The 24660-nt window shown below is 39.7% G+C and overlaps 1 protein-coding gene across 1 annotated transcript in view; it reads left to right on the forward strand.

The window, feature by feature from the left end:
- The window catches only part of UTP20 (UTP20 small subunit processome component), a 90556-nt gene extending 67241 nt beyond the window's left edge, over nucleotides 1-23315 (forward strand). The window contains exons 41-62 of the mRNA XM_084880064.1: nucleotides 2435-2730; nucleotides 3777-3916; nucleotides 4171-4327; nucleotides 6338-6436; nucleotides 7956-8123; nucleotides 9268-9434; nucleotides 10405-10546; nucleotides 11417-11533; nucleotides 12721-12891; nucleotides 13348-13479; nucleotides 13887-13997; nucleotides 14841-14920; nucleotides 15302-15371; nucleotides 15498-15680; nucleotides 16386-16517; nucleotides 16965-17097; nucleotides 18540-18727; nucleotides 19365-19436; nucleotides 20177-20473; nucleotides 20706-20832; nucleotides 22002-22147; nucleotides 22435-23315. Coding sequence (XP_084736190.1) covers nucleotides 2435-2730; nucleotides 3777-3916; nucleotides 4171-4327; nucleotides 6338-6436; nucleotides 7956-8123; nucleotides 9268-9434; nucleotides 10405-10546; nucleotides 11417-11533; nucleotides 12721-12891; nucleotides 13348-13479; nucleotides 13887-13997; nucleotides 14841-14920; nucleotides 15302-15371; nucleotides 15498-15680; nucleotides 16386-16517; nucleotides 16965-17097; nucleotides 18540-18727; nucleotides 19365-19436; nucleotides 20177-20473; nucleotides 20706-20832; nucleotides 22002-22147; nucleotides 22435-22590 — 3284 coding nt within the window. The 3' untranslated portion in view covers nucleotides 22591-23315. The remainder of the gene's footprint in view (nucleotides 1-2434; nucleotides 2731-3776; nucleotides 3917-4170; nucleotides 4328-6337; nucleotides 6437-7955; nucleotides 8124-9267; nucleotides 9435-10404; nucleotides 10547-11416; nucleotides 11534-12720; nucleotides 12892-13347; nucleotides 13480-13886; nucleotides 13998-14840; nucleotides 14921-15301; nucleotides 15372-15497; nucleotides 15681-16385; nucleotides 16518-16964; nucleotides 17098-18539; nucleotides 18728-19364; nucleotides 19437-20176; nucleotides 20474-20705; nucleotides 20833-22001; nucleotides 22148-22434) is intronic.
- Nucleotides 23316-24660: the final 1345 nt, after the last annotated feature.

Genomic DNA, 24660 nt, shown 5'->3' on the forward strand with positions numbered 1-24660 from the left:
AAGCTTTCTTTAAACTATATTTCCATTCCATTTTTGGATACTCTATGATAATTAAAGATTTACCCAAAGGAAATTAAACTTATTCCTTGTTTTTGCTTTTGTAACAGTGTGTCAGGTGGAAGTTAAAATGAATACTTTGAGTATACTTGTAAAAATTTATGTAATGATAGAAAAGGCCAGTCTAAGTTATATAGGTGAAATATCAGAGCTGTAGACTATTTACATAGAAATCCAATAATATTGCCATCACAGCCAAAACCGGTTTGGCTCAGTGGATAGAGCATCGGCCTGCGGACTGAAGGGTCCCGGGTTCGATTCCGGTCAAGGGCATGTACCTTGGTTGCGGGCACATCCCCAGAAGGAGGTGTGCAAGAGGCAGCTGATCGATGATTCTCTCTCGTCGATGTTTCTAACTCTCTATCCCTCTCTCTTCCTCTCTGTAAAAAATCAATAAAATATATTTTTTTATAAAAAAAATATATTGCCATCACATTTGGAAAGAGCAGTAAGTAATGAATGCAAAGGAAAGAGCAACAATTAATGAAATATTAAGTAGATACAGTAAGGAAAACTAAAAGTAGATATTTGACAAGATTATAAATTGACAAGCCTCTGGCAGAGTTGATCAGTGAAAATAGAAGGTATAATTAATAATATTGGGAACTTTAAAAAGTCACAATTAAATGAAAAGGTAAAATAATATGATCTCAGTACTTATAAATTTGAGTACGTGGCTGAAATGTACAAAATCTAAAAACAATAAAATACAAAAACTAACTTTAGTAGAAATAGAAAATCTAACCACTAAAGATATTAAGTCTGCAGTTAAAAACCTCATGATGAAAATGCCAGCCTTAAACTGTTGTATAGACAAGATCTACAAACATTCAAGAAATGGATAATTTCAGCCTTAACACCAGCTGTTTCAGGTGATGGAAAAAGGACGCCCCTACTAAGTCATGAAGTTGTTATAACTGGTTAATGGAATTTAACATATTAACATACAAAAGATATTGATCATCTAAATATACATGGAAAATATTGATTAATTTTAATATCTATGATAAAAGCTATTATCAAGCAAGAAATTGAGTTAGCCTGTTAAAAGATGTCTTTTAAAAACCTAATACAACATCATAGTCAATAATAAAGGATTAAAAGTCTTTGCTTTAAAGCTTGAATGAGGCAAAGATACCTATTACGACTGCTTATGTCAAATATCAGTCTATAAGTTCTAGCCAGCACAGAATAATAAGGAAAAGAATGAACACTCAAGTAGGCCAAGGTATCTGTCCTAATTGTTTTTGGCTAAAGATTTTGAACTATTCTAGCCCTTACTTTGCATTCCTCTACATTCTTACTCAAAATTTTCTAATTCTTTGATTCACAATAAAATCATTCTAGAACCACATTGGTTAATAGAAAAGACTGGTTAGAATGTGTAGGAATTATTTGTGTTTTAAACAATTAATGTATTAAAGCCCTTTAACAGTATGTTTAGCTAGCTGAATCTGCATTTTGCAATTTTGCATAAATAAAAACATTAGAAATTTTAAATATTTAATTTGCTTAACTACCTCTTCTTAGATATGACTGAAGTTTAAAGTATTTTTTGAGCACCTATTATGAACTGGGATTTTATAGACATAATATCATTTGTCCTTATAAGAACCTTACAAGCACCTTAATTATTAGTTACCCAATATTTTTTATAAGAAAAATTAAGATTCAGAAATGTAAAGTAACTTTCCCAAAGCCACACAGTCAGTAAACAAAACAAAGACTAATAATTACCATGTTTTGAAAGTCAGTGAAGTGTCAGAAATATATTTTAGGCCCATTATAGCCTTCATCTCATTTAATCCTCACAATAGCTGAGCAAGGTGCTATCTGCATTTTACTGGTGAAGAACCCAGAGCCTACCAAGGTTAAGGTAACTGACTGTGGTCATATGGTTGGTTAGTGGAGCCAAGAGTGGACTCGACCCACAATGATGTGCTGCCTGATTTTCTTTAATAAACAGAGTCCTGTGGTAAGGGACATTTCTGTATGAGAACTGATGGCTGCATTGTGATTTTCATGGCTCGCCAGTGTAGGTTTTGCTTTTAGAAACCTCCAACCACAGTACCTTGGAAGCTTCCTTTTGCTCAAGATCCTCCTCCCGAACTAACCTTCCAATGTGTTCCCGGGAGTTCACATTTTTGTAATGTCAGTATACTTGTCTCTATTCCTTATTAGACTCTAGACTGTGGGAAAGAAAAGCAAAACAAAACCCTAACCCATAACTCTCTCATGTACTGTGATTTCTTCAGCACTTACCTTGTCTGCCCATAGTTAGTGGCTAGATGTTTTTATTGGATGTTGGTAGAAAAGACTACTTAACACAACTGTGTTGTTTCCTTATTTGATTTGAGATGCCTTTGTTGTTTACTAGATATGAACACAACTGAAGCGACTGAGTTGCCGGAGCCTGAAGCCATGGAATTAGAGCCAATGGATGAAGAAGAGATGGAAAATAGATGTAAGAGTTTGTCAGATGGCAACGAAGAGCTAGGAGACCCTGAGCCAGCCGACAGTGAGGGAACATCAGCTAAGGAAACCGAGTGTGTCACCAAGTCCTTCTCTTCCCTTCCTCGAAATAAGGACGAATTGGAGAGAACAATTAAAAATATCCAAGGAGCCATCACAGGGGATATCCTGCCCAGGCTCCATAAATGCCTGGCATCTACGGTAATCATCCTGCTGGGGCCCAGCAGGTCTGCGTGAAGCGGGGTGTCGGTGGGGCGCTGTCAGCTGAGGCTCCACACTATTACTGATCGATGTCAGTGTTTGGATTTTCTTCTATCTCAACATTTCAGTTTACTTTCTTTCTCCTCTAGTCGTCTTTAGGTTCATCTCCTGCTGCAGCTAGGCAGTAGTGTTCCTTCTTCATTATGCTTTTCACCTGATAGATATATGCTTTTTATCTCTGAAGTAGATAGTAAGATGGCTCCCATTTCTAAAACAGGTTATTAAAAGTTAATAACCTGTTTTAGTTTTTTACTTCTTGGCTACTCCTCTACTGTTCAGAATTATCTTCCCCCTGGTAAACAGGGATAACTTTTAGCAGTGAATTCTCAGGATGCCATAGCCCTTCCTACTCAGTATAAAACATGGATTGGCAAACTGTGGCCATTGACTGAATCTAGCCTGTGGCTTATTTTTGTAGCTAAAGTTTTGTTGAAACACAGTTAAACTGTTGTTTTACATATGGTCTGATTCTGCTTTTGCATTACCCCAGCTGAGTTGAGTGGTTTCCACAGAGATCAAACCAAAAATATTTATTCCCTAGTCCTCTAAAGAAAAACTTTTGCCAACCCCTGGTTTAAAATATTAACTTGACATTTTATGTCTTAGTAAATAACTTTGTTTGAGACACTATATTTCTTATGAACCAATAATGTCACTCAAACACTTGAAAGTCCCAAGTGATACAAATTTTATAGGATTTTTATAGTATTTCATAGCAGTCTTAATCTACAATAGTGGATCTTAATCCACTTGACTTTATTTTTTTCTGATTGCTCCTTTGAAAAAGATTTGTATTCCTATTGTTTGTACAATTTTTAAAAGTTTATTCTCAAACTGCATAATTTAGTTTGTTTTCTAAGGCACTAGACTTAGAAATGGACATCAGTTATATCAAAAAAGTTTCCCTTTCAAATGAAAGGTTGTAGTGTTGGTGGGTTCCTGATCTATTTATCTTCATTTTAGTTTAACCTAAATTTTTCTTATAGACTAAACGGGAAGAAGAACACAAGCTCATAAAGTCCAAGGTGGTAAATGATGAAGAAGTGGTTCGAGTTCCCTTAGCTTTTGCTATGGTTAAACTAATGCAGTCCCTTCCACCGGAAGTTATGGAATCTAACCTGCCAAGGTATGTCATGTGACAATCTCAAAGGTTCTGTGAAAATCACAAATTGCCTCTTTCTTTCTAAGTTGAATGTCTTTTATTGGGAAGAAGATAAGCACTGTCAGTTTTCTGTGCTTGACAATCCTAAGTGGGAAATCTGAGTTATGAGCAATGAAGAAAGAAAAGGATGTTTATATTTTTATTTGCTTTTGTTTATTTTGGTGTTTTTTTTTGTTTTGTCTTTTTGATTAGTCATTTTTCAATTTCTCATTTTCTAGTATTTTGCTAAAAGTGTGTGCCCTCCTCAAGAATAGAGCACAAGAAATCAGAGACATTGCACGCAGCACTCTTGCAAAAATAATAGAAGATCTGGGTGTGCACTACCTGCAATATATTTTAAAAGAATTACAGACTACCCTTGTCCGTGGCTATCAGGTAAACTGCATTCTGCGCCTTTTATTTTTACGTTGGCTTGGAGTTTATATTTGTAGTTTGAACACTGTTAAGTCATGCTGCTTTGGGCCTATCATCAGTATAGTTGATTCCCTTAGATAGCCTTCAAGAATAGTCAAAATCTTCTAATCAGTATTTTTTAAAGCTCCAGTATTTGATTTCTGTAAAAATCCTTCTAGGTCAAGCTTATGTAACCTGTCATTTTTCTCTTAAATCACTTCATGTCAACTTCTGCTTTCTCCGAGTTCTTAAAAAAAATCTTGTCGAATGCATATTGAATGTATTGCCACAAATGTGAGCAATAAACATACACATCTATTTAAGATTTGAAACAGTGTTGGGGCACTGAGTATACAAAGATAAATCAAGTACAGCTCTGTCTTGGAGGATTTAGTCAAAATATAAGGGAGCATCTGCAGTATTTTAAGCTCTTCTTTAAGCAACTGTTTTTTCAAGCCCATCCCATCCTAAATAATAAAAGGGTAATATGCAAATGTCCCTATGGTGGAAGGACTGGGAATGACACACGCTGACCATCAGGGGGAAGATGCTCAATGCAGAACACCCCCTAGTGGTTAGTGAGCTCTCACAGGGGGAGCTCCACTCAGACACAAGCCAGGCTGACAGCTGTGAGCGCAGTGGTGGTGGTGAGAGCCTCTCCCGCCTCCTCAGCAGGTGGATATCCCTGTCGAGAAGGTAGGACATCCCCCGGCCCGTGGACACCCCCCCCAAGAGCTCCCGGGCTGCCAGGGGCATATCTGACTGCCAGCTTGGGCCCAATCCCCCGGGGAGCGGGCCTACACCAGCAGGTGGGTATCCCCCAAGGGGTCGTGGACTGTGAGAGGGCGCACACTAGGCTGAGGGACCTCCTCGTCCCCCTCCCCATGAGTGCACGAATTTTCATGCACCAGGCCTCTCGTTATTATTAAAATAATTAAAATAGGGAGAGGTAGTAAAGAGTAAAGGGGGTCAAATATGTGGTGATGGAAGGAGATTTGAGTTTGGAATGTGATCACACATGTAATATATAGATGATTTGTTACAGAATTGTATACCTGAAATCTGTATATAATCTTATTAACCAATGTCACCCCCAATAAACGTAATTAAAATAGAGGACATCTAGGCATGTAGACACTACCAAAATTTTACTCTTCAACTGTCATTCTTCATCCTCCCAAAAGTATTTTTTAAAATTATTTAAAGCCCTCAGGAAACATTTCAAATATGTAAAAGCACTAAAAGATCACAAGTTGACACATATGAAACTATGCCTTTAAAGTCCAGACTGTGTATGGACAACCCAGTGTGCTTCCTTGGCCTGTGATCATTATCTGATGTTTACCTTGGAAGCAGTATAAAGATCAGAAAGCCTGAGAGCAGCGCAGCGTAGTGATAGGGCTCTGGTGCCAGCTCGTCTGCTTTCAAATCCCAACTCCACCACTTCTACACATGCAACCTTAGCAAGTTACTTGACCTGTCTGTGCCTCAGCTTTCTCTTAAAAAATGCCAATAACACAGCACCTACATCAAAGAAAGAATGGGTGAAGATTAAATGATTCCCTACATGGGAGGTATTAATATGTGCCAGCCTGTGGTAGGCTCTTAGGAATGTTAGCTCTGGTTACTCTCGAGGGCAAAAACTTATTTGTGTCCTTCATAGCACGTTATGTCCCAGCTTTGATTGCATTCAACATTGGCACACCCTTGAATTCACAGGTTGGTTTGTAAAGTTATGGGCTCTTGTGCCTTTATACATCCCTGGCTTGGCTTAGTCGCAATAATCCTAAGCATGGTCATGTGTTTCTGAGCAGCTCTTTTACAAAATGATCATTTGATCAGAGGATTATAAGTATGTGTCATTTGTCAAAGCTTCTCTCGGCAGTAATGACAGATATGTTCTCTGATGCTCTCCTTGCAGTAGTTCTTAGCTCTTACTTCTTTCTAGAAGTACCTTAACCGGTTATACTTTCTTTACACATTTCATTTTAGGTCCACGTCCTGACTTTCACTGTTAACATGTTGCTCCATGGCCTCACCTACAAGCTGCAAGTCGGAGATTTGGACTCTTGTTTAGATATAATGATTCAGGTAAGGTTCAGAGAAAGGAATTCCAATTGTTTTTAAATAGGCCAAGGACACCAAAAAGTCAGTTTACAAATAAGAGAGAATAAGAGCCTATGAAAATGAAATTAATGTTCTGTCTCATATCTTAGATTAGCCAGTTTAAAAAGCTGAGACTCAGGTGAAGTGAGCTGGGGTGCTGCCATTGTTTTCTGGAAGGAAAATTGGCAGTGAGCAAAAATTTCAATCACTTAAAAATACCTGTTTTAGCCGAAACCGGTTTGGCTCAGTGGATAGAGCGTCAGCCTGCGGACTGGAGGGTCCCGGGTTCGGTTCCGGTCAAGGGCATGTACATTGGTTGCGGGCACGTCCCTGGTGGGGGGTGTGCAAGAGGCAGCTGATCGATGACTCTCTCTCATCGATGTTTCTAACTCTGTATCTCTCTCCCTTCCTCTCTGTACAAAATCAATAAAAATATATTTAAAAAAAAAAAAAAAAATACCTGTTTTAAAAGAATAATCAGAGTTGTGGTCTCGGGGTTATATAAATGTATATTTAACAGAGCTATATTTATAATAGTGAAAAATTAATAACAGCCAACTTTTAAAATTGAATCATTTGATAATTTAGGGTAGGATTTGGAAGAGACTAAATTTGTATATATTTAATTTTTTTTTAATTGATTTCAGAGAGGCAGGGAGAGGGAGACAGAGATAGAAACATCATTGATGAAAATCATTGATCGGCTTGCCTCCTGCACATTCCTTTACTGGGGATTTCCTGCAACCTGGGCATGTGCTTAATGGGAATCTAACCTGGGACTCTTCAGTCCACAGGTTGATGCTCTATCCACTGAGTCAGACTTGCTAGGTTTGGAAGAGACTAAATTTGCCACACAACATTTTGTTGATTAGTTAAAACTGCAGGCACTAACATTTTGAATTAAATGTATTAATTTTGATTATTAAGTTTAAATGTCATGAGCTTAAAAAGAAATTAAGCAGCTCTTCGGTGATATCTAAAACTTGTCTGCAAATTATGCAGTTATATGTATAAATCTGTGCGGCACAGTAGGTCCTTGAGTGTCATTTCTTTATCACACTAGAGGCCCCATGCATGAAATTCATGCAGGGGGCTCAGTCCCGCTGCCTCGGCTTTGTCCAGAAGGTCCTCTGGTCTAATTAGCATATTATGCTTTTGTTATTATAGATTGCTGAGATGTTTGTATTCGTTAGCCTGTGGAGAAATTGGCTTTGTCATGCATCTTTTTCTTAAAGTTGCAGAACCTATCCACGACAATGAAAACACCATTTTCTTCTTTTGTTTAGTATAAACCTTCAGGTGTTTCTGTATTTGTTATTTAGTAATTGGTTCCTAAACTACGTTGAAAAAAGTGAACTCTAATAGTAGTTTCTTCCGTCTAATTTCAATCCAGTCCCACTCGCTTTCCTTGATCTGGATGTGCCAATGCTCATTTCAAAGACTGCTTATGTTGGCATATCTTGCTGAATGTACGCAACTGCCATTTGCCCTTGTTCTTTTAAAGATTTTTAACCACGAGTTGTTCGGTGCCATTGCCGAAGAGAAGGAAGTGAAGCAGATCCTCTCCAAAGTCATGGAGGCCCGAAGAAGCAAGAGTTACGATTCTTACGAAATCCTGGGCAAGTTTGTAGGAAAAGATCAGGTTACAAAACTGATCCTTCCGCTAAAAGAGGTGAGCACTTGAATGCTGCAGGAGGATCTTGAAAAGAGCCTGGCAGGGCAAACCTAGCTGCCCTTGTTCACGATTTTCCTGGTGTAAGGACACCAATACCATGTGGCCACTAGCTGGCGGCAATGAGTTGAGTGTTCTAACCCACAGAGTCCCTGCTGTAAACCCTGAGATGCAGGAGGAAAGATAGGAATCAAAGAGTGGGTGAATAGTACAGCTGGGCCCAGTCAGCAGCTAAGAACGTAGCCTTTGGAGACTGCTGCTCCCAGAATGCCAAGGGGAAGAAAACTGGCATTAGTTGGACATACATAATGTTCTAAACATTGTGCTTCATTATCTTTTCTAACCTGCACAACCACCCTGTGAGATCTATGTACCTCATCTTAGAGACAAGAGTCAGGCTCAGGAAGGTAGAAAGGAACATGGTTAAGGAGGAAAGTCAGTATTTAGTTCCATATCTTTCTGATCTGAAGCTCACATTTTCCCACTGTTTCTTTCTGTAATTCACCTCCCTTCATAGAGTTCTCTGTGCCTATTGCAGGGGTGAACACTCAATAAACATTAATTCTTTTTATTGCTATTATATGTACTAAGACAAGAACAAAAAGCACTAATGGCATGAGTTATCTATAATTCCAAATGTTTTGATGTTGGTTAAACTCCATAATTGTTCCTAAAATGCATTTAGCCTTATCTAAGAATGTTAGATATTTTTTGAGGATGAAAAGTCAACAGAGCACATGTATTTTCCATGTGTGTCATTAAATCCCTCCAAGGAAATTACAGCTATTACTGCCAGGTCTATGCAAGGAAATGGTTTTAATGCACCTGGATGGTCAACATCTCACAAATGTCACATCCTGTCTCCAACTGTGTCCCCGGGCCTCACCCAGACGGAGCAGAGAGGGGCTGCAGGTCGCCCAGGGGCGCCCACACTGCTGACCCTGGTCTTCTCTGGGGTTGAGGTGATGGCTAAATTTGACTCTGTTCTATCTGTTTGAAACCTTATAAGAATGTTTCTTTTTTAATTAGAAAAATATATATTAAAAAGCAAATATACTAGTACCTAAATTTTAAAAACTACCATTAGAACAAAGCCCAATGCAATTCTTTATTACCTGAGCATGACATTTGTGTTTGCCTCTAGATCTTACAAAATACCACAAGTTTAAAGCTGGCCCGGAAAGTCCATGAGACCTTACGCCGAATCATTGCAGGACTAATCATAAATCAGGAGATGACGGCGGAATCCATTCTATTGCTTAGTTATGGTTTGGTCAGTGAAAATCTCCCCCTGCTAACAGAGAAAGAAAAGTAAGTTTGAAAAACAAAAACTCACATTTAGGTGCTTGTTTCTGATAAGACATTCAGTTTTAAATGGGTTAACTTAAAAAATTTGCTTTAGTAAAAAAGAAATTATTTATCTGAGTTATAAGATGGTTCTACTTTGTGGTGTTTTCTCTGATATCATTTCTGTTTGGGATGTTGATTGAATCAAAGTTAGGATAGAGTTTATCCTATATACCTCTTATTCTGGTCAAATAGAGATTTAGATCTTGAAGAATCCTAATAGCAACTCTACATAGTACTGTCTTCATTTCAGAGTGGCTGCCCCTCTTCACCAATCTACTAATGGTGGATTTTACCATATAAATGTCAGGACAATCTCATTTCACATATGAGAGGACAGTTCTGTGGAGGGACAGGTGCTCACCTTCATACCATGTTTCCCCGAAAATAAGACATCCTCCGAAAATAAGACCTAGCACATGGAAAGATAAGACATCCCCTGAAAATAAAACCTAGCGCAACTTTGGGAGAAAAAATTAATATAAGACACTGTCTTATTTTCGGGGAAACAGGTTAGTAGTTTCTTAGATTAGAATCTGAGCTCTCTAATGCTGTGAGGTTAAGCACCAATTTACAGTTCTCTTTATTTTACAAAGCTTACCATAAACTTCTCTGCAAAAAAATAGGAGCTCAATACATATTGTTGCTTCTAAGGAGATTTAAATCATAAAAGATTTAAAAATGCCATATTGGTAAACTTGCTTCTGTGTTGTTCTAAAAGAGACTCCTTGGCACTTGTTTTCAGACATCAAAGAAAGAGAGTGTGCCCCTACTCTTCATCTGAGTTTGGGAGTGTCCTCTGTGTCTCAGGGTTAAGGGAGAAAAGACCCCACAGAAACAACACATTAGCTACTGCTCAACTCTCGTCCCCAGAGAGGGCCGCAGGAGCTTATGGGAATGCAGCATTTGTTTTTTATTCCGCTGTGATTGACAGAAGTCCAGCAGCCCCTGCCCCGGATCCACGTCTGCCACCCCAGAGCTGTCTTCTGCTCCCCCCAACTCCAGTTCGAGGCGGGCAGAAAGCTGTTGTGAGCAGGAAGACCAACATGCACATATTTATCGAGTCTGGGCTTCGGGTAAGAACTATCCCTAAAGTGAGACTCCCTGCACTTGGTGGGTGTGTGCCTTTTCCTGCTGCTGAATCTCTAGTATTGCTGATTTCCACTGTAAATGTCTTACTGTAAGTAAATTATGGATTTTTTTAAAGGTGACTGGTCCATTCACTATTCATATTGATCTCTTCCAGAACTTACTTTGATAATGTTGCTTTCTCAGAATTAATGATTCTGACTTAATATTTATTATGGTTTCATTGTTGCTTTGCCCATTAGTTTACACCTCTCAACGACTATGAATTCTTTTAAAAGGTGGTGAGCTTTTAAAAGCACAAGTCTGACCATTTGATTTCCTTTTAAGAACCCGTCATTGGCTTCCGTTTATCCCAGGAGTGAGCCAGTCCTGCAGTTGGGCTGTAAGGGCTTTGCCTTGTACTGTACCCATTCCAACACACGTTCTAGCCACATGTGCTTTCCCTCGGTTCTTAAAGTCTCCACACTGTTCCTACTCCAGGGCCTCACCACCCACTCTTCCCTCTGCCCAGGTCCCCACAGTTATTTCCTAGAGTCTGTCTCCCAGGCTAAGATCCATCAGCGCAGGAACTGTGTCCATCTTGGTCATTGCCGCATCCTGCATGCTAAGCCAGTGCCTGGAGTCAAATTAGGTGCTGAGTAAGCATTTGGTAAATGAAATTCTAATCTCAGCTGCACAGTAAGCTCCCACCTCTTCATTTACTGAGACTTCCCAGTTAGTGACTCGTTTTTTCCAGAAGTTTTATTTTTATAAAGAAACATCTTAACACTTCAGGCTGAATCTCAAATTATTTCACCTTTACCTATTCATTGGGTCTTATGGGCACCTGCTGTGAAATGTCTTCTTAAATCTTTTAGCTGCTGCATCTGAGTCTGAAAACTTCCAAGATCAAGTCTTCGAGCGAACGGGTTCTGGAAATGTTGGATCCTTTTGTGTCTCTCCTCATAGACTGCCTGGGCTCCATGGATGTGAAGGTGAGCACCGGCCCTCTGCAGAGCTGGCCCTGCCGAGTACCGAGAACTGAACTCCTAGGCGGGTGCCACATAAGATAGTTGGGTTTTGCTCTTCCATTTAGTAATCCCATATGTTCGGATTGCCCTTAACAGTTTATAAAGCCCTTCTAGGTACATTAATTGCTTCATTTAGACCTTGCAACAGCTCCATGAGGGTGAGTGGCAGGTCCCCATGTCAGTAATCATCCTCATCTCCTCACCATCATCACTGTCCCTACTCCCTGCTGTGAATCCTCAGAACACTTCTTGGGGAGGTATTTATTATTGTTTCTGCTTTATAGATGAGAAAACTAGCCCTTGAACTAAGTGACTTGCCTCCGTCTCAGACTCCAAAGCTCACACCCTCCCATTCCTCAGGTTGTCTGTTTTACGGAAGGTGCTGAGAGCTGATTTGCTCTAGTCAGTTAGGTAAAAGCTGCAGAGCTGGGATCTATGCCCTGCTCCTTCTGACTCTGGAGCTTTTTCCTCTGTCTTCATCTAATCAGCCCAGGAAGGCCATCAGCAGCCAGAGCAGTGGGAGTCTTGTCAGGTAGAGCTGAACTAGGTGAAGAGGGTGAAGTTCACTTACCAATGCTTACTCAGCACCTACTTTTACTCCAGGCACTGGCTTAGCCTGGAGGTACAGGGATTCTCATGTAAATCACTTGGGTTTTTTAAAAATATTTTTTTATTGCTTAGAGAGGGAGAGGAAGGGAGAAAAGCATCTGGCCTCCTTTTTATCTTTGTATTTCTACCACTCACTAAAGTGTCATGTATACATAATACAAGCTTAGTAAGAATGATTAAATTGAAGTTTCATTTTAGAAAATAGAAAAATCATTTATAGTGTGTGTGTGTGTGTGTGTGTGTGTGTGTGTGTGTTTGAAATTGCTAAAATTGGACAGTCTACGTATGCAATTATTTACCCGTATAGGTTAAGAATGTGGTAAGTGAGCTTGTGGGTCATCCTACAGCAGTAAGTTCTCCTACAGTGGAGGACGGGAAACCCCCTGCCTTCTTACATGTTGATGCAGTTCTTCCAGAAAGCTGTGCACAGCATGTCATTCCCTCAGCATGGCTGTGACTGCATAGAGTACCCCGCCGCGGTGCTGGGTCACTGAGTGTGGTGGCTTCCTATGTTGACTGGTTTGGTTTGGTTTGGTTTTCAGGTGATCACAGGTGCTTTGCAGTGCCTGATCTGGGTCTTGCGGTTCCCGCTGCCTTCCATAGAAACAAAAGCGGAGCAGCTGACAAAACACCTTTTCCTTTTGCTGAAGGACTATGCAAAGCTCGGGGCTGCCCGGGGTCAGAACTTCCACATGGTGGTAAACTGTTTCAAGGTGAGCTGTTTTCACTGCCACACAGAAAAAGCCAGGCCCACGCCGAAACCAGTTTGGCTCAACGGCCTGCGGACTGAAAGGTCCCAGGTTCGATTCCAGTCAAGGGCATGTACCTTGGTTGCGGGCATATCCCCAGTAGGGAGTGTGCAAGAGGCAGCTGATCGATGTTTCTCTCTCATTGATGTTTCTAGCTTTCTATTCCTCTCTCTTCCTCTCTGTAAAAACTCAATAAAATATATTTTTTTAAAAAGAAAAGAAAAAGCCAGGCCCAGGATTACCATCCAAGTTAGTTTTCCCCATCGTCCTTTGTGGTCTTGGTCAAAATGTATTCCAGATTCATTTGCTAAGGCCAGAGGACTGGCTTCGTGTGTGAAAAGCATTGATATCGTATTAAATCCTCGTGATGTCACCTGATTTGTGGGACATCCTGCATTAACCTCACCTTGAACCTTGCAGTGTGTGACCGTACTTGTGAAGAAAGTGAAGTCTTACCAGATAACCGAAAAGCAGCTCCAGGTCCTACTGGCATATGCTGAGGAGGACATTTACGATACCTCAAGACAAGCCACTGCGTTTGGTCTCCTAAAGGTACGGTGTCATCAGAATGTTGGGCCTTACAGTTCATGAACCTCGAGTCAAATACTTAACATAGAACACAGTGTTTTGACTAGCAGTAGACTTTCAAAATTATGTAATTTATAAAGATGATGATTTTGGTTATTAAAAAATATTTGAAAGTGAGCTCTGTATTAATACTTCCAGGGAATTCTGTACAAATACAGATATGTACCCGCACTTATTATATTGGACACTGTTTTCCTTTTTTTTACTTGTGGTGAAATATACTTAACATAAAATAGCTTGTTTTAATGATTTTTCTTTGGGAGGTACTTCCACTATGTTTGAAGACTGCCTGTGACTACTTTGACACCAGGTTGGCTTATGCCCATCTGCAGTGAAACATGAAGAGTATGTCTTTTCCTTCTGTATTTTAGGCCATCTTATCAAGAAAGTTGCTGGTCCCCGAAATCGATGATGTCATGAGGAAAGTATCGAAGTTGGCCATTTCTGCTCAGAGTGAACCTGTCCGGGTCCAGTGCAGACAGGTTTGCAGAGATCCTACTCCCATAGCAGGGGTCGGGCCTGCCTCTCCGTTTGGTTTTTAGATAGAGAGATGGCAACACTGACTAAATTCTGAAGACAACTTTGTGCCACGTTGATGCTTTATTCTGTGATTCAGTAAAATGGGGCGACATCATCTTCCTAAGGAAGTAATGAAAATTAGCTGGGGAAACAACCCAATGTTGGGCACATAGAAGGTATTTAGTAAGTGCAATAGTTATTATCAATATTAATGTTGTTGTCATCATTGTTATTATTCTTTCACACGGGGAAATGTAGGGCTGAACCACAGTCCATATTCAGTCCACCACATCACACCACCTATCAGAGCAAGAAGACTTTCCAACGTGTGAGCTTAGATTTGGAGTCCTAAACAGCCAGGCCAGGGTTGGGCCAGGAATTGACTCTTGGTCATGTGTGTAGGGTGGGACCTGGGTAAGTGAGGTGCGAGGAGAGGGGAAGGGGTCCAGTTCTTAACTCAGGAGGCCAGGTTCGCCTAAGGCCTAGGGGTGTCGAACTCAATCAGAGAAGGGGCCAAAATCTAAAATCCAGCCTAAATCGCGGGCCGAATGGTTTACTGAACAGTCATAAACTGACAATGTCATAAACTGACAGCGGAGTGCAGTGATGACAGCGCGGTGCAGGCCACATTGCAAGGCCTGGCGGGCTGGATTTGGCCCGCGGGCCTTGTGTTTGACACATGTGGCCTAAGCGATCACTCTTCTGAAAGGTCTGTTTAACCTACCAGCCTATCCCAGAAAGCAGCGTAGGAAGCAGGAATCCTAGAGCGATAGGATCCCAATCATCTTTGTGACTTCTGTTCCTAGGTTTTTCTGAAATATATCCTTGACTATCCACTGGGTGATAAATTGAGACCGAACTTGGAATTCATGCTCGCTCAACTAAAGTAAGTGTAAGCCATAAACTATGCAGGTACAGTGGGAGGTTTCTTCTCTCCTTTTAATGTGGCCGCTTGAAAAGAACAAGACTAAACATAAGGGCATATTCTCTGAGGATGATCTGTGAGTCACTGACTTAACTCGCAAACGTTGTAGCAGTTCCGAGTAGCTTTCACTTCAGTATGACCACTGATTGTCACTGGAGGCCACCAAGGAGAATGGGAAAGATCTAACAGAAGTACATGTAAGACTGCACAGCAGTTGGGAAAATGGAGTGTTTTCCACTTTTAAAAAAATAGACTGGCATCTTGAGACAGTATTCTAAATTCTTAAAAATAATTGTTAGTAAATTTAAAAGATCCTAACAAGTCCTGCTGTTCTTGCCCTAGTTATGAACATGAGACCGGGAGAGAGTCTGCCTTGGAAATGATTGCTTACCTCTTTGACACGTTCCCTCAGGTATCCTCCCTCCCAAAGACAAACTGGTAACTGTTTCCCGCGAGCCCTCCGTGCCCACGGTCCTCCCCTGGTGGACATCTTGGGATTCCTGTCTCAGTGTGCTCATATGTGCCCGTTTGCTTTTAGGGGCTGCTCCATGAGAACTGTGGGATGTTCTTCGTTCCTCTTTGCCTAATGATGGTGAACGATGACTCTGCCCTGTGCAAAAAGATGGCATCCATGGCGATCAAATCCTTACTCAGTAAAATCAACCTTGAGAAAAAAGACTTTCTTTTCGATATGGTCACCACCTGGTTTGGAGCAAAGAAGGTTAGGGTTGCTTTGAACCATATTCCAATGGAAACTCTTAGCTTTTGGTGTTTATACTTTAAGAACACATATCCATTGTTGAATTAATTTTTCCCAAATAGCTTTATTATTTTTATTTGATTATGTTCACAATCTTATAGTAAAATTTCAGAAGATGTACTAAGTTGTAGATGTAACATAAGAATCGCCGGTATTCCCACTACATGGTTAATGTCAGCCAGTTACTAAGAATGTTCTTAATTCACATAGCCAGCCCCCATTGATGAGTACTTTCATTTCCAATTTTGCTTATTCAGTTGATAGAATGTAATTTTTGTCAGTGATTTTGTCCACTTGCTGACTCTACCATTATCAACACTGGCCCATCTTTTGTGGAATATAAACAATACATTCTAACGTAATACTGGTTTTAGTATAAAAGTTAAGAGGTGGGGCATGGCAGGGTGGTATGGAACTTTTATATTTTTTAAACATTTAAAATGAGAAAAAATCTATTCAGTGGATAAAGATGAATCATTTTTTTTAATGTTTTTCTTACATATGAAGATTTCTCCATATTCTTGTCACCAATGATCCATTTTCCATTGATTTCTGGTTTCATAAAGAACTGTTGAGAACAGAATCATGCCCACTTGCATTTTATGGTTTTGGAAACAGCCTCCCAGGTTGTGTTGACACTGTCTTCTGGTGGCTTCTCTTCGGCAGAGCTTAAGTAGACAGCTGGCTGCGCTGGTCTGTGGCGTGTTTGTGGAAAGTGAAGGAGTCGCTTTTGAAAGAAGACTTGGAACTGTTCTCCCTGTGATTGAAAAGGAAATTGATCCTGCAAACTTTGAAGAGGTAAGTTATTTTCCTAGGGAATGAGAGTTCTGCTAATTTTTGTAGTTTTGCTTCAGGTGATACAGCTAATAGATTAAATAATGCATTCAAAATGCTTTTTTATTAATGAAAGCAATAGTTCAATGCAGTTGGGTTTTTTTAAAATGTGGACTGAAGTATGTTTTCTTCCCACAGTGTATGACAAAGGGTCTCAAGCAGGGAGATTTTGGCTCCCAGGGGACATTTAGCAATGCCTTACTGGCATCTATCTAGTGGTTAGAAGCCAGGGATGCTGATAAACATCCTATAGTACAAAGGGCAGCCTCCCCAGCAAAGAAGTACGCAGTCCAAATGTCAGTAGTGTTGAGGTTGAGAAATCCTGATGTACATTTGCACACTGGGATAAAAATGTCCATCAAACGCTTTGCAATTGTTGTCTTGGTTGATTTGCATCCATCCTATTTTTAGATCATGGAAGAGACTAAAGAAAAAGCTGCAGATCGCCGTCTGTTTAGTTTTCTCACACTGATAAGTAAACTCATCAAGGAATGTAATATTATTCAGTTCACCAAGCCCTCTCAGACTTTGGGTAAAATCTGGGGTAAGTGTTGTCTTTTTCTTTAAATCTGAAAATAAGCACATTGTGATAGAATTATTGGAAATAAATTTGGGAAACCAGAATATGAATACTTCAGAAAGTGTAATGTCAAGGGAAAAGTCCATAAGAAAAAGATTTAAAGGGCCTTTACACATTGATTACAGAGAAAATGTTTCTTTTGGGGGGATTAAGTATATATGTGTGTGTGTGTGTGTGTATACATATTAATTATAAGTAATACATTTCATTTATAAAATAAAGAATATTAATTATGGAAGAATATAAGAATGGAAAATATTCCCCAAAGTCCTCCTTGATGATAACTTGGCATATATTCCCTTCAGTCTTTTTGGGTGTTTTTTTTTTTTTGTGGGTTTTTTTTTTGAGATTGCATAATTCTATATAAACTTTTATATCCTGTTTATACTAGTATCTATCCCTTTAAATAGCTATAGTCCCTTATGTAAATATGCCATACTTTACTAAACCATGTCATTTTTGTGAGATACTTGTTATATGTCACTCTTTAAATGAAAAATATCTCAGATTTTTTAACATATTCAATTGTGTTTAGTCAGTAGGAAATAGACATTGGAATGAATGCTTTAATTACCCACCTGTTTCAAGAGAACTTGTGATCCTATGAGAAATATATGGCCTCCTCTGGTATGGCTCCCCTGAGACATGGCCAGATTATTACAAAGGATCATGTAGAACCAAAGTAAAACCAAATTCATGAAATACAGCGGCAGAGACTAAAACTCAGATATGACATGATTCAACCAGAATTTTAATCTTATTTCCCAGCACCACAAGGCTTTCCACTGTATTCTCCAAGTGCAGTGTATGGAGAGTGGCCGTGGAGCTTGAGTATGGCCTTTAACAAATCCTACTTAGCAGTAAGAGCTCTGAGTCCCAGGCTTGGTTCTGGGTATCACTTGGCCCTTCTGACACATCCATTTCCTCATCTATAATCTCAGATGGAAATGACAGTTCCAGCCTTACAGAACTGTTGTGAGGTCTAAAAGACCTGTGTCTGGCACATAGAAAGCATCATACATAAGTAATACTTTTCCAGTCAGCTATTTGGAGCCACCAATTTCAGTAATTATGAGAAACACACGTATGTACGTATGTATATATGTATATACACAAACATTAATTTTAATTTAGAAATTGTAAATGTTAATGCCTCCTTAATGCCCTCCAATCTGAAAGTGGTTCTTATGGACATGGTTTGTTTTAGGCTTACTCTCCCATGTCATTTACCACGTTAGGAGCTGGTTTGCTAGTTGTTCCCAGTGTCTCTCACCTCATTGCTCCCTCATGTTCATTTCCCCAGTCCAGGCACATCATAGGTTCTCAGGAAATGCCTAAGTTAGTCCTGTTTACCACCAGCGTCCAGAAATCTGTTGACATCTGAGAATGCATTTTGCTTCCCTTAGGTCACGTGCACGCTCACCTGAGACATCCACACAACTGGGTGTGGCTCACTGCAGCTCAGATTTTTGGATTGCTCTTTGCCTCTTGCCAACCAGAGGAGCTTATTAGAAAACAGAATGCCAAGAAAACGAAAAGGAAGCTCTCAGAGCCTGTAGCAGTCAGGTTCCTAAAAAGTGATCTTGACCAAAAGGTAAGGTTTCTCTAAAACTTTTCTTCCCTCGTGACTCGTGTGCGATGTTCATTCTAGTTCATGTAATATCTGGGGGTTAGGCCTTGGGAGAAATTCTTCCAGCATATGTGAGTCTATAGAAATCTTAGGAACCAGAAAGGGGTTTCCTCAAGGCCAAGGTTTTTCAAAGGTAATTTTTAGGCTATCAATCTAGTCAGACTTTTACTTGGCTTAGTTAGACCATTCCATATCTTAATGTCTAAGTTATCAGCATTGGAAAATAAGATTAATACTGTCTGTCCTGCCTCCTTCAAAACCTTATGAATAATTAGTGAGGTCATGGTTCATGAAAATGTTAGTTAGGGACCATGTTATTTCCATCTCTGATTCCCTCGGGAGCAGCACAATGCCTGGCTCATAGTGGGATCTATGTATGTATTGATGAATGAGAAGAGTAAGAAGGGAAGAGGGGGAAAAGTATTGGAATGTTGTACAGTTCTCTTTTAATAATCTCAGAGATCACAATCTATGTCTCTCTGCTTAAATGTTTGTGGCAGGTAGAAGGGAACTGTCATACAGTTTTTAGTCATGAACCTTCCCCTCTCCAAATCCACTCAGAAATGCCTTATATTGTATCTGCCAATGTCTGTTTTCGCAGATGAGAAGTATCTCCCTAGCCTCTTGTCATCAGTTGCATTCCAAATTCTTAGATCAGTCTCAAGGAGAGCAGGTAAGTATCATAATTCTATCCAGTTAAATAGAAGGGACCTATTCTGCGAACAGTCTAGGAAAAGGCTCACATTTGGTGTTTGGTTTTTGTTTTGTTTTCCCTAGTTTAATGCTTGGAAATTAACTGAAATATAAACATATACTCAAATACATGTTCAGTTATGCCCACATATCTAATTGACTCTGGGATCCATTGTGGGAATACTCTTGGCTGCATTTAAAATTTCTGATATAGTACACTGGGAAGCTGTTTATTAAATATTTTCATCTTCAGTCTTATCTACTTCACATTGTGACTAATTATTTTCATATTAAATTATAATATTGAATTCCTTTTCTTAGTAGTTGAAGAGAAAGTAATATTCTTGCTACTGGGTGGTCTGAGAATTACCTTAACAGAAGTAATTCTATCACTAAAAAGCTTTATATATTTCCATGTTATAAAGTTTAACCACATGTAAAATTAAATACAGAAAAGGCATTTATAAATATGCAGTAAATGTAAGTTGCTTTTGAAGAGTTGGTCTGCTGTGCCCTTTTCTCTTTTGGTAGCGCCGTTGGACTGGAGTGGTAAGGGAACACAAATGTGGCATATGGATAGGAGCAAGGCACTGGCACGGCTCTTGTAAGCCATTATGGACCAGACAGAGCAATACAAACTAAGAAACTAGAAACTAGGTGAATGCTGTATCTAACGTGTGATCTCAGCTGGCATACCAACACCTTTGTTTTGTTTTTTAGGTTGTTAAGAATTTGTTGTTCGTAGCTAAAGTCTTATATTTACTGGAACCTGATTCTGGTGATAAGCAAGGTCGGATGAAAGAAGGCATGGAAGAGCAAGAAGCTATAGCCGGTGGTGTGGCCAGAGAGGCAGTAGAACACGAGGCCCATGCAGATGGAAAGGCGGAATCTGACAAAGAAGAAAATGCAGAGGGGAAGAAAGAGCAGAGCAAGCCAGCCACGCTGCTGTGGTTGATCCAGAAGTTGTCTCGGATTGCAAAACTAGAAGCTGCTTATTCACCTAGAAACCCCTTAAAGGTGCGGTACATGTACAGAGTGACTCAACGTGGGGTGTGTGTGTGTGTGTGTGTGTGTGTGTGTGTGTGTGTGTGTTAATATTTTAGTGGTGTTAGTGATCCTCCCAAGTTCCTAAGAACTTTTGCACCCAAAACTGAAGCAGTAATATCTTCCCCCAAACGGACCTTGTTTCCTGTATTATTATTTGTATGGCTGCAAGTATAAGAAAAACACTTCTGATGTGTATTTTCAGAGAACATGCATCTATAAGTTTCTCGGAGCTGTGGCGATGGATCTTGGAGTAGACAAGGTGAAGCCGTATCTTCCAGAGATCATAGCTCCTTTGTTCCGAGAACTGAACAGCACCTATTCGGACCAGGGTAACCGCAGCCCCTCTTCTGAGTACTTTGCACCTCCCTCCTGAATGCTTCCTCTTCCTTTCTGCCCTCCCTTTCTCCCTGCCAGTTTATGTTAAGAAAGAAAACTTTCTGGGTATCAAGATAATAAATAGCAAACAAATAAGGCATTTTGAGTTATATTTGACTAACTTGGTTTTGCTTTCTTGTGTCTTAAGAGTGAACGTTTCCTAAAAGATGTTTTACTCCTAGGCATAAATATTCAAAGAAAACTATAATTTGGAGTGGTTCTAAACCTCATAGTGCTGTATGAACAATTATGAACTGTGAAATAATAATTCTCAAGAATTATAAGGCAGAAGTGTAAAATAATATTCAGTTTAAATCTCTCCCTTTTTCCTGTCAGCCACACTGATTTTAAAATACCTATTTTGCTAATAAGAAAAGAGGGAATTGGGGGTTGGAAAGAGAAATTAAGCAGATGTTAAAAAGTTTTAAAATAAAGCAAATGAAGTAAATGTCAAAGTAGGACCTGCTGTGGTCCTACAACCTTGAGAGTTTCCTTCCTCTTAAAGAGGCAAAGCAGCAGTGGTGAAGGTCAGGTCTGCTTTGGTTCTCATCAGCCAACATGTATGAGCACCTAATATTTGGCAGGCACTGGGAGTTCAACAGTGGAGAAAAGGCCTAGTACCTATTTTCAAGAAATGTGAACAGGTACACTGAAATTAATGCAAAAATCTGGGTTCTTTGCATTCGGAGAGAGTAGGCAGGGAAGCTTTTCATCAGCTTCACAAAGGAGTCTTTAATCCACACACGCAGAAGTTAGGGCCAGAGGTAAGCCTCTGTGACCTGTGAATGAGCAAGGGCCTGGAGAAACACACTTACCTCCGCCCATCTGCAGAGCTGAACAGGTTATTCAAATTAATGTCTTCTGAGCCAGGATTCTGCTAGAAAGTGGGCTTCATGGTCTCTGGTCTCTCGTTGAATCCTGGATGAGATGGTGGCTGGGAGCTGTGTCCAACACTTCTGCTGCTGGTTTTTTCATCTCAGAAGTGTAGGGGTTTCAGATTAGCGTTTAATGTTCAAGTAATAAAAGTGATAATGCTGTAAGAGTTTAAATTTCACATGTTGTTGATTTTGTAGATATCCTTTCCAAGGTAACTGTCTCTGGTTATTATTCTGTGTGTGAACAGATCCTTTGCTGAAGAATCTATCCCAGGAAATCATAGAATTACTCAAAAAGCTGGTTGGGCTGGAGAGCTTCTCATTAGCCTTCGCCTCAGTACAGAAGCAGGCTCACGAGAAAAGGGCACTTCGGAAAAAGAGGAAGGCTTTGGAGGTAAGTTTGCTTTTTGAAAATACAACATGGCGTGTTCGTTATGCTTAGTGACTATTTTTAACCATGGGTGTGTGTGCACACGTGTGTCGCACTGACCCAGGGAGGAAGAGGAACTAGCTGTGTTTGAGAAGTGCGGACGTTCTAGCTGGGGCTCCAGATTTTGTTTAGTGGGATCATACACATTTGTGATGCTTGAGGGTGAATGAAATAGTCCATATGTACATCTGATTTTTATTAGTTTAACATTTCCTTTAAAATTAATAGAAAATTTCTATTCTGTTTTCAAGTTTGTCACTAATCCTGACATTGCCGCCAAGAAGAAGCTGAAGAAACACAAAAGTAAAAGCGAAGCAAAGAAAAGAAAGATTGAGTTCCTGCGTCCTGGCTATAAAGCCAAGAGACAAAAGAGCCACAGCCTGAAAGATTTAGCAATGGTGGAGTAATGTGCTCCCTGTGCAGACAGTGTCTCATGAACTTTCCAGTGTATCTGCTACTCAGAAGTCACAGCAGATGTTTTTTATTATTATTATTTTAATATATTTTTATTGATTTCAGAGAGGAAAGGAGAGGGAGAGATAGAAACATCACTGATGAGAGAAAATCATTGATCAGCTGCCTCCTTCACTCCCCCTACTGGGAATCAGCCTGCAACCCTTGACCAGAATCCAACCTGTGACCCTTCAGTTTGCAGGCCGACGCTCTATGCAGTGAGCCAAGCTGGCAAAGGCAGTTTTTATTATTTAAGCAAAACTTTGGCAGAGATTGTATATAATACAGTTTAATATAATCATGCTCTTATTTTTTTAATTAAAACATTTTATAATACTACTGTATCTTTACTGTCTAAAAAGCATGCAGTACTAGCAACAGATGTTTTAAAAAGTTTTAAGATACACTAGTATTTTAAAACAGCAAAATAAAATAAAGAAGTTAGGGGTAAGTTAATTATGATTTATAATACCCTTCTGTTGGAAATTGTAATACTTCATCAAAAGGACATTAGGAAAAATCTGCACAAATATGGAAATATAAACATATTCATCGATAAGAAGATTCAGTATCATGAGGCCAGTTCTTTCCCAAGCTGGATCCCACTGATTAAATGTATAACTGAGCAAAACCCCCAGTTCTTTATATTTTATATTTAATATATTTAATATTACTTTAACCAACTGATTCTAAATTTTGTTTTTCTTAATCCTCACCCGAGGGTTTTTTGTTTTTGTGTGTGTGAGAGAGAGAGAGAGAGAGAGAGAGAGAGAGAGAGAGAGAATGGAGAGGGAGACAGAGAGAAACATTGATGTGAGAGAGATACATTAACTGCCTCCCGCATGCACCCTGACCAGGCCCAGGGAACCTGAAACCAAGGTATGTGCCCTTGACTGGAATCAAACCCGGGGCCTTTCAGCCTGCCGGCCAACGCACTATCCACTGAGCCAAACCAGCTAGGGCTAATTCTAAAATTTATACAGAAGATAAGCTGAGCCATTATGCTCTTAAAAAAGAACAGAGTGTGGGGCTTCTCCTTTGAGTTATCAAAAGTGAGATATACTGCTATCCAAAGGAGAGACATGTGGTAAATTGTACTTCATTATAATGAAGACTTCTACTTAGAAAAAGACTGGGCTATGGTATATACTGATAAAGGGTTATAACCAATCCCTGTGAATCAGCAAAGATAATCCAGTAAAAAGTGGCATTGCACAGAAGAAATATAAATGGTCCTTAAACATTAACAATTAGCCAATATGTTATATTCTTAAATACTAAAGTACTTATGTACTGGTTGGTAAACAGTCACTACCTTGAGACCCCTACGCCAGAAATTAAAGGGTTACTATCTAGCCTGTTAGGGGGTCCTCCTACATCAGCTATGTCTAGTTCAGTGTTTTTCAACCTTTTTTGGGCAAAGGCACACTTGTTTCATGAAAAAAATCACGAGGCACACCACCATTAGAAAATGTTAAAAAATTTAACTCTGTGCCTATATTGACTATATATAAAGTAATTCTCTTGAATAGGAATCAAATAAACACAAAGAAAGTATTTTATAATTACTTTATTATGAAATATTAAGTAAACAAAATAGTGAAAAATTATAAAATTCTTGTCTTGTCTGCACCTACGGCACACCAGGCAACATCTCTGTGCCGCGGAACAGCGGTTGAAAAACGCTGGTCTAGTTGTTCTATGTTTTTTTAATCACTCCTGTCTGTATTTGACGTCGTTAAGAAAATGCAAATTTCATTTAGAAACCTTCAGATTGATAAAGCTGACAATGTCAATGTTGGCGAGCATTTTATTATTTATATATCTATATTATCTATATATATATAAAAGCCTAAGCAACTGAACGACCAATCACTATGATGTGCACTGACCACCAGGGAGCAGACGCTCAACAAAAGAGCTGCCCCCTAATAGTCAGTGCACTCCCACAGTGGGAGCACCGCTCAGCTGACCAACCCGTCCGTCCCAGTGGCCCACCAGCCCAGCGGCAGCCACGCCCTCCC

Source organism: Pipistrellus hanaki (assembly GCF_964339955.1).
Source record: "Pipistrellus hanaki genome assembly, chromosome: 3".
Taxonomy (NCBI): Eukaryota; Metazoa; Chordata; class Mammalia; order Chiroptera; family Vespertilionidae; genus Pipistrellus; species Pipistrellus hanaki.